Here is a 16,516-nt window from a genome sequence, read left to right as displayed (position 1 = left end):
AAAGTGAAGTACATATATATTAAACACACACAGTGAAGGGTTAAAATGTGTTATAAAGGAAAATGTGTTATAATGCGGTGCCCTGAGACAGATTAACCAACGCAATCCAGGGGGACCCTTTCTCACCGGCCAAAGTTCACACAGACTGCTGGGCAAGATTGATTCCGTGCCCAGCCTGCCATACCCGAGAAGGATGGATGGAGGAGGAGCGGATGCTGAGCTGTCTGAGCCTGAGGAGCTGTGTGTGAGTGTTTCACAATTCACAGGCTGTGTGTGTGTGTGTGTTTGTGTGCATGTATGTGTGTGTGTGTGTGCTTTTGTGGGGGGTGCTATCTTAATATGTGTGTATATGTGTGTGTGGGGAGAAGCTATATTGGGAATGTGTGTGGGGGGATCTATTAATGTGGATGTTTATGTGTGTGTGTGTATGTGTGTGTTGTGGGGGGATCTAGTAATGTCAATGTGGCAGAGGAGAGACATATTAATGTCGGTGGGGTGGGGGGGAGTAGGGTGTCAGCGTATAGTAAGTGTTATTAATTATTTGTGTGGCCATCTATATATTACATCATAAATTGAAAGTTGAAGAATTTTAATTGGTTGTGGGAGAGCATATTCTTATTTTGTCCACATTTACTTTTGCAAGGCCCCCTTATGCCCCTGTGTCTATGGAAATGTACTGACATAAATTTGCCTCCATGTCAGCAATACAGAATATTTGGTCATTTACAGTGTCACATGCCAAGTATTTACATAAAGTCTTTGTAATTTAATTCGGTACAGAACACACACAATTGGCAATAGATATGCCCATAGGTAGATCTAGACACGCCTTTTGGGCAGTGCCGGCCATGCCCCTCAACGACACGCTGCGCTATGGGCGGCACTTTTTACTATTGTGTGTGATCTCCCTGAAACTACCTTTCAAAAGTAGTCAAGTATGTCTATAATGTATGGCAGATATGTTCTATAATGTCACTTTTTCATTCCTTTAGGAACCAGCGGTGCTCAGTCATCCTGCCTTAGAGCCTCTGAAACCATCCAGAGACTTTCATTTTACCACCAGATAGGCCAGGGTAGTTTTGGAAAGGTAAGCAATGAAGTTCCAATAGTTTACAGGGGAGTTACTGTATGTCTGAATTTGGATGCTATTAAAAAGCTGCAGGGCAATTTTTTTGCAATCTCTCTGGTTTGATTTTGCATAACCATTCTATGTAATAATATCCTCTTGTTTGCTTATACATATTTAGGTTTTAAATGTGTTGTGAAGTATAAATGTGAGGCCTTTGGGACTGTATATGCACCATAGAAAGCAATCACTGGCTGCACATATACCATAGAAAGCAATCACTGGCTGCACATACATCATAGAAAGCAATCACTGACTGCACATACATCATAGAAAGCAATCACTGGCTGCACATACATCATAGAAAGCAATCACTGGCTGCACATACATCATAGAAAGCAATCACTGACTGCACATACATCATAGAAAGCAATCACTGACTGCACATACATCATAGAAAGCAATCACTGGCTGCACATACATCATAGAAAGCAATCACTGGCTGCGCATACATCATAGAAAGCAATCACTGACTGCGCATACATCATAGAAAGCAATCACTGACTGCACATACATCATAGAAAGCAATCACTGGCTGCACATACATCATAGAAAGCAATCACTGGCTGCGCATACATCATAGAAAGCAATCACTGGCTGCGCATACATCATAGAAAGCAATCACTGACTGCGCATACATCATAGAAAGCAATCACTGGCTGCACATGCACCATAGACAGCAATCACTGGCTGCACATGCACCATAGACAGCAATCACTGACTGCACATGCACCATAGAAAGCAATCACTGACTGCACATGCACCATAGAAAGCAATCACTGGCTGCACATACATCATAGAAAGCAATCACTGACTGCACATACATCATAGAAAGCAATCACTGACTGCACATACATCATAGAAAGCAATCATTGACTGCACATACATCATAGAAAGCAATCACTGACTGCACATGTACCATAGAAAGCAATCACTGACTGCACATACATCATAGAAAGCAATCACTGGCTGCACATACATCATAGAAAGCAATCACTGACTTCACATACACCATAGAAAGCAATCACTGACTGCACATGCACCATAGAAAGCAATCACTGGCTGCACATACATCATAGAAAGCAATCACTGACTGCACCTACATCGTAGAAAGCAATCAGTGACTGCACATACATCGTAGAAAGAAATCGCTGACTGCACATACATCATAGAAAGCAATCACTGACTGCACATGCAACATGCACATGCAACATAGAAAGCAATCACTGGCTGCACATACACCATAGAAAGCAATCACTGGCTGCACATGCACCATAGAAAGCAATCACTGGCTGCACATGCATCATAGAAAGCAATTACTGACTGCACATACATCATAGAAAGCAATCACTGACTGCACATGCACCATAGAAAGCAATCACTGACTGCACATGCACCATAGAAAGCAATCACTGACTGCACATGCATCATAGAAAGCAATCACTGGCTGCACATACATCATAGAAAGCAATCACTGACTGCACATACATCATAGAAAGCAATCAGTGACTAAACATGCACCATAAAAAGCAATCGCTTGCTGCACATACAACATAGAAAGTAATCGCTGGCTGTACATGCACCATAAAAAGCAATTGCTGGCTGTACATGCACCATAGAAAGCAATCACTGGCTGCACATGCACCATAGAAAGGAATCACTGGCTGCACATGCACCATAGAAAGCAATCACTGGCTGCACATGCACCATAGAAAGCAATCACTGGCTGCACATGCACCATAGAAAGCAATCAGTGACTAAACATGCACCATAAAAAGCAATCGCTTGCTGCACATACACCATAGAAAGCAATTGCTGGCTGCACATGCACCTAGTGGCATAACTAGGTCATGGCCGTCGGGGCCTGTGCCCTGGGTGCTGTGTGACCAGCAGCACGAGGGGGTACTGCCCGTCACTGTACAGGTCCCCGGAGGTCTACCCTAGTCAATCAGTGTAGTGCTGACCGCAGTGAATGCGGTCTGCACTACACAGTTACACACACATCGCCACCGGCACTAGGTAGTACACTCGTACTACCTGGTGGCAATTTGTGTTTCAGCAGCCAATGAGAGTCAGACAGATTCTCAATGGCTGCTGCGCCCACTGCCAGAGCCGGGCTGGAGCTCACTCCTGCAGTGGGTGTTGGGAAATTGGGAGGACGGAGGAGCAGACAGCAGTGGGTGCGGCAGGAGTGGGGATTCAGGTAAGGAAAGTCAGTGTTTTGTGTGTATATGTATGTCTGGGCTCCAAAAGAACTGTTCCCTAAACAAATAAATGATACCCTTGTTACTAAATAAATTATTCATGTCCCTGATTATAAAGAAATTAATGTTATCCCTGATTTTAGATTTCTTTCACCTGATCCTAAAGAAATAAATCTTCCCTGTGACTAAAAATTAGGTTTTACCGCCACTGAAGAATAAAATGCTGCTCCCATTATATATAGTTACCTAACATCTTTATTCTTTCTTGGTCTGATCAAATTCAGGGGGAGGGTGGTAATCTATAGGGGAAGGAATAAAAACACATGGGGGCAAATTCAATTAGTCACGGGTTGAGTCACGCGATCTGTTTCCACTAGTAAGGTGCTCGGAGTCATTTAATTACAAACCCACGAGCAGCAATGAAGTTAATGCTTATTTATGTTTGCGCCCCCCAGAGGTGTGAGCAGGAATGAGCATCATTTGCGGTGTCTGGGCTGCTCTTGGTTCTGTAATTGAATAGCTCCGGGTGCTATACCTGGGGGAACAGACCGCTAATTGAATCTGCCCCATGGAATGTATGGTCCTACTCCATGGATCACCTGACTGCAGGAGCTTAGCTATAGCGGGTGCATGGGGTGCTGTTTCTATGGGGTCTGGAGGCTTGGGGGGGCCAGACATCCCTGCACCCAGCTCACATTGGCATCAGTGCTGAATAGGGCAGTAAGAACAGCTGACCGTATTGAATACAGAAATGGACAGACTACAAAATATTGACCATGATACCAGCGTAATCAATACTGTGTATTGTATACTCTAGCCCATGGCAAGTACTTTGTAGACTTGTCCCTTTCCTCCAGACCACTGCCTCATAGTGACTCACGTGCAGTAGATTTGGCGTACAGAGGAGGTAGAAAGCATCCAAGGTCAAGAGCCGTTGTACAGTATGCAGGTGCCTATCAATGTGAACTGAGGGCACCTTGGCATAATTTGAACTGAGGCACCATGTGGCATAATGTGAACTGGATGTACTGTATGCTATAATGGAAACTGAGCATAAAATGAACAACTGCTACTGAGAGATGTCTCTGTAGAAGTATTGGGAGTCTATTTAAACTGTTGCTATGGCTCCTCAAAATTATAGTTACACCCTGATCCTACATAAAATTAATTAAGCTCCAGAGAGCAGGGATTGTTAATAGCTGGGTAGCCAATCAGGAGCTGTCTCTTACACTGTTAGACAGTAACACATTAGAGCAGCTGCATATCCCAGATACTTTGTTTCTTTCTGCAAAGTGGAAAACTAGGTGCAATTCATTGTCTAATGGTGCGTACACACTGGGCGATTAAAGTGGACGACTGAACGATAACGATATCGTTATCGTTCAGTCGTCCACTTTATCGTCCATGTTTAACACAAAAAAGATGAACGATGACGACGACGCGCGTTCCCGCGGGTCATTCGTCATCCTCGTTCATCGGGCTGACATGCAGGCCAACCTGACGACCTCGTCAGGTTGCTGCATGTCAGGGAATGGGTGAGAGAGCCCGGCGCTGAACGATATCGCTAATGATATCGTTCAGCGGCTGTGCTCAATGTCATGAACGACATTGAGCACAGCCTGCCGGGGACACACTAGACGATATCGCTCAGGGAGCATATCGTCTAGTGTGTATGCACCTTAAAGGGGTCTATCCATTTAACGACATGAAAGTCTGAATGTCCAGCATTCAGACTTTCATGTCGCTGAGGTGCGGGCACCGCACTGAAAGACGTTCACTGAACGTCTTCAGTGCAGGAGCCCAACCTCTCTACCTATTAACATGCCGATCCTGACGACCATCGTCAGGTTGACGGCATGTTCGATAGATAGTCGGGGATTCCTCCAGCAATTAAGGTGCTGAGAGGGGGTGCAGGGTGGTGTATATATCAAAGTACCTGTCCCAGACCCACATGGAGACCTGGAACTGGTGATCAGACCCCTATCCTCCCATCCATGGTCCCAGAGAAATTGGATTATGGGTGTGGGATTATGGGTGCCTACATAACAAAAGCTTCTTATGGGTCTGTCTTTTCTTTTTCAGTGATCCAACAGTTAATACACAATCACTGTGAAACAACAATGCATTTACCTTTATGTTCCTGTACTGCTTATGAGGCTGACTCTGTAATATTTCCTCTAGGTCCTGCTGGCTGCAGATTCCTATGGTAGTCACCATTTGGCCGTTAAAGTCATGAGCAAGAGAGAGCTGCTAGCGGAGGGCGAGGAGGATATGGTGTTTGTGGAGAGGAGGATATTAGAACTTGCATCGGGAAGCGCCTTCCTTATCCATGGGTACTTTGCTTTCCAGACCAAGGTACTGCTGTCATTATCTCTGTATTGCTCAATATATACACATATACCATATATCCTCAATTTCCTCTGCTGTGACTCTTCTTTCCTAGAAAAGCAAATCTCATCTAATCATTTCCATATCTACCACCCTTGGTGATATAGAGGTTATTGAAAATGAACAACAGAATTGAATGTTGTACCTGAGTGTATGTCTGTAGCATCAAACTATTAATTGCTTCCTGTAGTTTTATATTCATGTACACAGCAATTTTGTATCTCCTGCCACATACTGTATACTCCAGTGCTGGGACCTGTCTCTTTACTTGGCCTAAATATGTCACAGATCTTTGCCAATAATCATTAATAGTGGGGTTATCTGAGGGACTGCAGTTACTGGGCTGATAAATGGGAGGACATTGCAGGTGATGAGTATGGGATATCCTAACATGGAAATATGCAGGAGGGCAGTGACGGGGGCAGGGTCAGACTATTAGCATCATTAGGTCCTGTCCCCTTATGACAATATGCAAATTGCACACATTTGAATAGGGGGTGGGGCCAAATGATGCAAATATCATAGAATTGCATCATTAACCCCTGCCTACTCCCGACGGACTGTGGATTCCCGGTAAGTTTCTCCCCATTGTGCCTACTAAATTAGGATGCCTACTCTTCCAGGGGTGTGGGAGGACTGCCTGAAATAATCAAGAGCCTCCCCCAGGTTCCAGGAGAGTAGGCAAGTATGTCCCAACTATGCAGTAACACATTCCCCTACATATCACTGTCCTGTCCTCCCATGCAGTAAAACTCTTGTCGATGGCCGACATATCGGGTGGTCCCCACTCAGGGAGCAATCCGGTGGCCGACAGCCCGATATGCCGGCACCCCTCCCCCATCCACATAGCACTGCATGGGATCGCAGAAGGATCTTGAGGAGTGACAGACGACACCACAGGAGCGCGCAGCGGGTGATATCATGCCCACACATGGAATGATATAGCGACGATATCGTTCAAAACCATTGCATCAGCCGCTATATCGCTCTGTGTGTTGGGTCCTTTACACACACATACAAACTGTACATACAGTATATATATATATATATATATATATATATACAATTATATATATATACAATTATACAGTCAGGTGTATAAATATTGGGACATTGACAGAATTTTCATGTGTAGGCCTCTATTCACCACCACAATGGCTTTGAAATGAAACAAACAAGATGTGCTTTAACTGCAGACTTTCAGATTTAATTTGAGGGTAATTACATCCAAATCAGGTGAACGGTATAGGAATTACAACGGTTTCTATATGTGCCTCCCACTTTTTAAGGGGCCAAAAGTAATGGGACAAACTAAACAATCCTAAATCTAACTTTCACTTTTTAATACTTTGTTGCAAATCCTTTGCAGGCAATTACAGCCTGAAGTCTGGAACGCATAGACATCACCAGATACTGGGTTTCATCCCTGGTGATGCTCTGCCAGGCCTCTACTGCAAATGTCTTCAGTTCCTGCTTGTTCTTGGGGCATTTTCCCTTCAGTTTTGTCTTCATCAAGTGAAATGCATGCTCAATCGGATTCAGGTCAGGGGATTGACTTGGTCATTGCATAACATTCCACTTTTTAGCCTTAAAAACTCTTTGGTTGCTTTTGCAGTATGCTTCGGGTCATTGTCCATCTGCACTGTGAAGCGCCGTCCAATGAGTTCTGAAGCATTTGACTGAATATGAGCATATAATATTGCCCAAAACACTTCAGAATTCATTCTGCTGCTTTTGTCAGCAGTCACACCATCAATAAATACAAGGGAACCAGTTCCATTTGCAACCATACATGCCCACGCCATGACACTACCACCACCATGCTTCACTGATGAGGTGGTATGTTTTGGATCATGAGCAGTTCCTTTCCTTCTCCATACTCTTCTCTTCCAATCACTCTGGTACAAGTTGATCTTTGTCTCATCTGTCCATAGGATGTTGTTCCAGAACTGTAATGGCTTTTTTAGATGTTGTTTGGCAAACTCTAATCTGGTCTTCCTGTTTTTTTTTGGCTCACCAATGGTTTACATCTTGTGGTGAACCCCCTATATTCACTCTTGTGAAGTCTTCTCTTGATTGTTGACTTTGACACGCATACACCTACCTCCTGGAGAGTGTTCTTGATTTGGCCAACTGTCGTGAAGGGGTTTTTCTTCACCAGGGAAATAATTCTTCTGTCATCCACCACAGTTGTTTTTCGTGGTCTTCCGGGTCTTTTGGTATTGCTGAGCTCTCCGGTGCGTTCTTTCTTTTTAAGAATGTTCCAAACAGTTGATTTGGCCACACCTAATGTTTTTGCTATCTCTGTGATGGGTTTGTTTTGATTTTTCACCCTAATGATGGCTTGCTTCACTGATAGTGACAGCTCTTTGGATCTCATATTGAGAGTCGACAGGAACTGATTCCAAATGCAAATGTCACACCTAGAATCAACTCCAGACCTTTTACCTGCTTAATTGATAATGAAATAATGAGGGTATAGTCCACACCTGTCCATGAAATAGCTTTTGAGTTGACAGTCCCATTACTTTTGGCCCCTTAAAAAGTGGGAGGCACATATAGAAACCGTTGTAATTCCTACACCGTTCACCTGATTTGGATGTAATTACCCTCAAATTAAATCTGAAAGTCTGCAGTTAAAGCACATCTTGTTTGTTTCATTTCAAAGCCATTGTGGTGGTGAATAGAGGCCAAAATATGAAAATTCTGTAATGTCCCAATATTTATGCACCTGACTGTATGTATATAGCTAGCACTGGTAAAAAAAAACACATTGAAAATATAAAATAAAAAGTTCCTTTACTTGTAATAATGCCAGGGCTAGTGATGTATTGGAAGGGCATTCTTGTAGAAGTATTTATAAGCAATTACTTTGGCAAACATCATGGTTTTCGAAGAGCTAACTCACCATTGTCACTGTCTGGGTGGTGGAGAGAGCACAGTGCAGCAGACTGTGTTAAGGGGGAGTGCAGAGAAGTTTGCTGCCTCAGGGACACTTGAAGCAACAGAATGGCAAGTTTTCTGACAGCCCGTGCGGAGGAAGGGTCGAGCTGTCGGTATGTGCACAGGGGGGGTTTCTAGGAACTCAGAAACCCCCCCTGCATGCGCTACTGCTCTCCTGTAAAACAGTAACAGTCTGGTGCAGTGGCGGATTTTACCTAGGGGCTGCAGGACTGCAGCCCTCCCCAATAAAATCCACCACCCGCAGGTACTGTCTAGGCTAGCAGTGCTAGTGACTTCTCATTGGAAGCACTCCCTGCTGATAACAGCCAGACAGGCAGTCATAGGGGGGAGGTATTTTCTCCTCCCGGGACTACCAATCCGCACTGCAATAGCATAGAGAGTGCTTCCCATGAGAGCCACTCCCCTGCTATTACAGCAGCCCTATTTGGCTCATAGGGGTTGCAGCTGATGCAGCCCCTAAAGGCCAGCCTGTCTACTAGCAGCTCCAAGCTAAAGCCATGCCCCTTATTTAGGATCCACCCCTCATGGCCGCCGGACTTAAGCCCCATCTCCCAGTGACATCAGCTATCAATCACTGGGATGGCAAGGTAAGAGAGGGCTGCATAGACTGCAGCCTATGATGTGCAGACCCCCCGGCCAGGCAGGTAAGGAGCCGTTGCCTGTCTGGTGGCATATCGCAGTGTAGTTCATTCATTCTTGCTGCTTACTGACATGACTTACAAGAAGCCTCATTGCAGCTGTGTGGGTGAATGCAGAAAGACTCAGAATGCAAGAAAGGACAGATACAGGGAGACAATGGTATTTCTGTACCAGGTGTCTGTGCATCTGTCCTGCTTCCTGCAGGAAGCAAAAAGCAACTTTGCCTGTTTTATGTGGCCTATAGATTGGGGACAGATGCATCACTTACCTGGGTGACACCTGGTGCGGCAGGACTGAGTTATTTTGCACACAGTAGGTGTGCACTCTTGAAAGGGGGCATGGCTTTGCAGAAAGGGTGCATGGCTGCGACCAGCAAAGCCATGCCCCTTTGTGTGTGCCAATCTTGAGGGTGTTGCCACCTCCCATTCTTGGCACACAGTGGGCTTCCCCAGCGCTCCTGCAGCTGCTGGGGCAGCCCACAGTCTCACCCCTGCCTGTCTCCGCGTCCTGGCTTCATGGTGACACCATCCGATGGGGTGATACCAAAATAGCAGAGCAGCTCTGTTATTTTGGTGTCACCCAGTGCAGGCCGCACTGGGTGAAACAATCCGAGGGAAAGACACCAAAATAACAGGGGCCATACCCTCCTAGTGACACCAGTGATTGGGGATCAGTGCCTTTGATAACAGCTAATATAGTTGTGCAGCCCTTCTGTAATTCATTAATTGCAATGTTTTGCTTTAGATGTTTGAATTATTATCAATGTTTGCATGTAGAACAATTTATTTCCTTTTTTGTCATTGTAAAAATAAACATTTTACTGGTGTGATGTATTAAGAACTTCACTGTAAAAACACTATAGAACATGTTCCATAAACTATAACACAGTGTGATACTTCTTATTACCAGTTCTCCTACCCACTGTATGTTCTCCTTGTCCTCCCTATGACTGTCCTTTATATTCCCAGGAGGAGAACATAAGGAAAAACATTTTTAAAAATGCCAAACTCATATACTGTAATTTCTGTTTATGTATTATTGGTAAATAGATGACATTTCCCCACAGTCCAGTTTGTTCCCTCCTGGCTACCCCGACATGTGTAATGATACTACTGCTTCTTCCATAAACAGGAGCATGTGCTTCTTGGCATGGAGTACGCATGTGGTGGGGATTTCCATCAGCTCCTCACAAGGGAAGGCCGCCTTGACATCCCCAGTGCAAGGTGAGAATATAGAATGATATCTTGTAAAAGTAACTAGATAGAGGATGGACTTAATGACAGTGTTCTTCTAATGTATAGACATAGATAGCACAGTGTTTATAAGCATAACATACTGTGTTCTATTATAGAATTGGGATATCAGTAATATTAGCCAGGAATAACAGCTGTGACATAATTGTAAAGCTGTTTTATCAAAATGTGCAAACATGTCACCGATCATAGCTAAGTCTTATGCTGGGTACATACTGAAGCGATGTGTTCCTGGAAGATATGGTGGCCGACGTGCCGATTTATCGTATCCGTGGTACACATCAGAACAATGTATTGAAGTACGGAACAAACCCTCATTCCTTCCTACATTACCTTGCACAGCGCCTCATGCGGTATTGTCCCATTGGCCGTGTAGTGCACTCTATTACATTACCCGACTTGTATGCTCATAATGGCAAAACATTTGGATACGTGTTTTGTGAGCTGCGGGGGTGTTAGAAACATGTGAGTTTGCATATTCTCACACCCTAGTGCATAGCACGAGCTCTGAAAATGTGCGGGCGTAGCTCTAAACTCGCTCATTTTCCAACTCACAACCAATTACATCTCGCCCTTGGTCTGGAAATTTTAAAACATTATTTTTGGGAAAATCTGCTTTTAAATGTTTGCACCTGTGACCATGAAATGTTCTCCTCCTTACACCTAGCCATATGGTCAGGGCCGGTTCTCCCGTTACGCATGTTACGCAGCTGCGTAAGGCGCCACATAGTGAAGGGTGCCTCAGCTGCGTACCATGCGGGCCGCGGTGCAGTCTGTGTCTCTGTGACACAGCTGCACCGCGTGTGTAGCGCTGATAGGAGGACGGAGTTCGGTCAGCACTACACAGCACAAACACACAGCCGCCGGCGCCGGCAGCTGTGTGTTTGCTTTAGCAGCTGATGAGAGTCAGACAGACTCTCATCTGCTGCTGCTCCCACTGCCAGAGCCGGACATCTTCCGGCTCCTGCAGTGGGTAATGGGAGTGACGTCATGACGTGACATCAATCCCATAATGCAAAGTGGCGGACGGAGGAGCTGGTATCGGCGGCGGGACCAGGACCAGGACCAGGAGCGGGTTTCAGTTAAGTGTTGTTTTTTTAAATATTCATTACGTCTCTACTGCGGGGGCACTGCAAGGGGGGATTACTAGGGGGGAATGCTACTTATGACACTACAGGGGTAATACTACTGGGGGGCGATGCAAGGGGGGATTACTAGGGGGGGAATACTACTTATGACACTACAGGGGGTAATACTACTGGGGGGCGCTACAAGGGGGGCATACTACTGGGGACACTCCAGGGGGTAATACTACTGGGGGGCACTACAAGGGGGAATTACTAGGGGGGAATACTACTGGGGACACTACAGGGGGTAATACTACTGGGGGGCACTACTAGGGGGGAATACTACTGGGGACACTACAGGGGGTAATACTACTGGGGGGCACTACAAGGGGGAATTACTAGGGGGGAATACTACAGGGGGTAATACTACTGGGGGGCACTACAAGGGGAATTACTAGGGGGGAATACTACTGGGGACACTACAGGGGGTAATACTACTGGGGGCACTTCGAGGGGGGATTACTATGGGGGGAATACTACTGGGGACACTACAGGGGGTAATACTACTGGGGACACTACAGGGGGTAATACTACTGGGGGCACTACAGGGGGTAATACTACTGGGGACACTACAGGGGGGAATACTACTGGGGGAACTACAAGGGGGGGATTATTACTGGGGGCACTACAAGGGAGGATTACTACTGGGGGCACTACAAGGGGGGATTACTACTAGGGGCACTACAAGAGGGGGGGACCACTACTGGGGGCACTACATAAAGGGCACTGCATAGTTGGTACCACTACTGGGGGCACTACATAGGGGGGGAGTACTACTGGGGCACTATATAAGGGGAATACTACTGGGGGCATAAGGGGCACTGCACAGGGGGGACCACTACCGGGGGCACTGTAAAAGGGGCACTGCATACGGGGGCGCCAAAAAATATACTTGCTTACCAAAAAATTTGGGCTAGGGCCGGCCCTGCATATGGTATAACAAATTATATTATGTTCTCCTCCTTACACCTAGCCATGTGGTATAACAAATTATATTATGTTCTCCTCCTTACACCTAGCCATGTGGTATAACAAATTATATTATGTTCTCCTCCTTACACCTAGCCATGCGGTATAACAAATTCTATTATGTTCTCCTCCTTACACCTAGCCATGCGGTATAACAAATTATATTATGTTCTCCTCCTTACACCTAGCTATGCGGTATAACAAATTATATTATGTTCTCCTACTTACACCTAGCCATGCGGTATAACAAATTATATTATGTTCTCGCCCTTACACCTAGCCATGTGGTATAACAAATTCTATTATGTTCTCCTCCTTACACCTAGCCATGTGGTATAACAGATTCTATTATGTTCTCCTCCTTACACCTAGTCATGTGGTATAACTAATTATATTATTTTATCCTCCTTACACAAAGCCATGTGGTATATCAGATTATGTTATGTTCTCCTCCTTACACCAAGCCATGCGGTATAACAAATTATGTTATGTTCTCCTCCTTACACCTAGCCATGCGGTATAACAAATTATATTATGTTCTCCTCCTTACACCTAGCCATGCGGTATAACAAATTATATTATGTTCTCCTACTTACACCTAGCCATGCGGTATAACAAATTATATTATGTTCTCGCCCTTACACCTAGCCATGTGGTATAACAAATTCTATTATGTTCTCCTCCTTACACCTAGTCATGTGGTATAACTAATATTATGTTCTCCTCCTTACACCTAGCCATGTGGTATAACAAATTATATTATGTTCTCCTCTTTACACCTAGCCATGTGGTATATCAGTTTGTTATGTTCTTCTCCTTACACCTAGCCATATGATATAACCAATTATATTATGTTCTCCTCTTTACACCTAGCCATGTGGTATAACAAATTATACAGTATTATGTTCTCCTCCTTACACCTATCCATGTGGTATAACAAATTATATTATGTTCTGTTCCTTACACCTAGCCATGTGGTATAACAAATTATATTATGTTCTCCTCCTTATACCTAGCCATGTGGTATATCAGATTATATTATGTTCTCCTCCTTACACCTAGCCATGTGGTATAACAAATTATATTATGTTCTCCTCCTTACACCTAGCCATGTGGTATAACAAATTATATTATTTTATCCTCCTTACACGTAGCCATATGGTATAACAAATTATATTATGTTCTCCTCCTTACACCTAGCCATTCGGTATAACAAATTGTATTATGTTCTCCCCCTTACACCTAACCATGTGGTATAACAAATTACACTATATTCTCCTCCTTACACCTAGCCATGTGGTATATCAGATTAGCGTATATACTCGAGTATATAAGTCGACCCAAATATAAGCCGAGGTACCTACTTTTACCACAAAAAACTGGGAAAACTTATTGACTCGAGTATAAGCCTAGGATGGGAAATGCAGCAGCTGGTAGTGCCCCCAGTAGTAATTCCCCCAGGTTGTGCCCCCAGTAGTAATCCCCCCTGGTAGTGCCCCCAGTGGTAATCCCCACTTTCAGTGCCCCCAGTTGTATTCTCCCCCCCTGGTAGTGCCCCCAGTGGTAATCCCCCCCTTTTAGTGCCCCCAGTAGTAATCCCCCCCTGGTAGTTCCCCCAGTGGTAATCCCCCCTTTTACAGCCCCTCGTAGTAATCCCCCCCTGGTAGTGCCCACTGGTAGTGCCCCCTGTAGTAATCGCCCCCTGGTAGAGAGACATAATAAAAATAAAAAAATAAACACTTAACTGAAACTCCCGCTCCTGGTCCCGCCGCTAACAGCTCCTCCGGCCGCTTTGCATGATAGAGACGTCATTACTCATGACGTCTCTCCCATTACCCACTGCGGGAGCCGGAAGATGGCTCCCGTAGTGGGAGCAGCAGCAGCAGCCGCTTAGAGTCTGATAGACTCTCAGCGGCTGCTGATTACAGCAAACACACAGCTGCCGGCTCCGGCGGCTGTGTGTTTGTGCTGTGTAGCGCTGACCGAACTCCGTCCGGTCAGCGCTACACTTCACTCGAGTATAAGCCGAGGGGGTACTTTTTCAGCACAAAAAATGTGCTGAAAAACTCGGCTTATACTCGAGTATATACGGTATATTATGTTCTCCTCCTTACACCTACCCATATGGTATAACAAATTATGTTATGTTCTCCTCCTTACACCTAGCCATGTGGTATAACAAATTATATTATGTTCTCCTCCTTACACCTAGTCATGTGATATATAACAAATTATATTATGTTTTCTTTACAACTAGCCATGTGGTATAACAAATTATACAGTATTATGTTCTCCTCCTTACACCTAGCCATGTGGTATAACAAATTATATTATGTTCTCCTCCTTACACCTAGCCATGTGGTATAACAAATTATATTATGTTCTCCTCCTTACACCTAGCCATGTGGTATAACAAATTATATTATGTTCTCCTCCTTACACCTAGCCATGTGGTATATCAGATTATGTTATGTTCTCCTCCTTACACCTAGCCATGTGGTATAACTAATTATGTTATGTTCTCCCCCTTACACCCAGCCATGCAGTTTAACAAATTATATTATTTTCTGAGCAAAAATGTGTTTTATTTGTGTAAGTATGTTGATCCTATCCTGGGAGAATGAAGGGCCTAACTCTGAGTTGCACGCACTTCTTTGTGCTGTCGCACTCCGCATGTGCCCAGATAGCGCACGCACAGGGTCTGAGCTGCAATTGAGATGCACGGGAAACACAGAAAAACTCCCGGGAATAATATGACATAAAGTAATTGGACAGGCTGTCGATGGGCCTTAAATGTTAGGAGGTCGTACTCAGATGGGGAAACTGCATCTGCCATAGGGCTGGTGCCAGTGTCAGTGGTACAACCAATTGGTATTTCAGCATCTACGGGCGCTGACAGTGGGTGTCTCAGTCCTTGCACATTCGTAGGCACAAGAGTACACCAGGGAAGACTTTGTAGCATCATTGGCATAAAGTCACCGATGGGCGACCACCAAAAGACGCACACACGGACGCGGCTGGGTCCTACTCTCAGAATCATATGCTCACCAATGCCAATATTAGCCACATTTTTATATTGTCAAACTCTTATAAAGCAGAAGCTACATGAGATGTATATTTGGGACACACTCTTATAGTAATAAATGTGTGCTGAGAATAAAAGCAAACAGTAAGGTAAGTTGCATTGGTCAGTTGAGGAGGAATGTCCCTATACTAATGTATACATATATTACTCACCACATGTGTTTGGAGGAGATTCTGCTCTCACTGTTGTTGCCAGATCTCAGGCTGGGCTCCATTAGGCAGGTCAGAGAGAACAGCGGGGCGAGTCAGCTTTATATAGGAAAGGAGGCAGCTGTCAGATGCAGGGAGAAGGAGACATGGGTATAACACCATCCAGTTAGGATAGAGCTGGGGTGGAGCTTATCACATAGAAAGGTGCTATTTGCCTATGGGCGTGCAAGTTGGCCGATCTTATAGAGAGGTGAATACTGTTAGATTAGTGATAGGGATCACCAAAGAGAAATTAGTTAGTAAATATAAAACAAATGTCAAAGACATTGTCAGAAAATATGAGTGTTGCCATTACGTAACCATCCTAACAATGAAACATTAACTTATTTTCTATCCACCAGGTTCTATGGAGCGGAGATTGTATGTGGGGTACAATACCTCCATTCCAAGGGCATAGTCCATCGGTAAATATATAGCTCCAGTATAACAATAGTATGATAACGTTATATAAGTATTGATTGTATTATGTAGAATGTTTATATGTTATACTTTTATTCATTGCTGGTATTTCCACCTACATCTTACACACTTCTTCCCTTACACAGTAATGCT

General features: G+C 44.5%; 1 protein-coding gene across 1 annotated transcript in view; it reads left to right on the top strand.

Annotated features, from left to right (window-relative positions):
- Nucleotides 1–1,073: 1,073 nt before the first annotated feature.
- LOC148511740 (protein kinase C delta type-like) overlaps nt 1,074–16,516 on the top strand; it is a 34,016-nt gene continuing 18,573 nt past the window's right edge. The window contains exons 1-4 of the mRNA XM_088482935.1: nt 1,074–1,087; nt 5,512–5,685; nt 10,453–10,544; nt 16,306–16,368. Coding sequence (XP_088339061.1) covers nt 5,563–5,685; nt 10,453–10,544; nt 16,306–16,368 — 278 coding nt within the window. The 5' untranslated portion in view covers nt 1,074–1,087; nt 5,512–5,562. The remainder of the gene's footprint in view (nt 1,088–5,511; nt 5,686–10,452; nt 10,545–16,305; nt 16,369–16,516) is intronic.

Source organism: Taudactylus pleione, unplaced genomic scaffold (assembly GCF_031769625.1).
Source record: "Taudactylus pleione unplaced genomic scaffold, aTauple2 ptg000296l, whole genome shotgun sequence".
NCBI lineage: Eukaryota > Metazoa > Chordata > Amphibia > Anura > Myobatrachidae > Taudactylus > Taudactylus pleione.
Note: the sequence above shows the minus strand (reverse complement) of the source record. Positions and strands in the feature narration are given on the sequence as shown.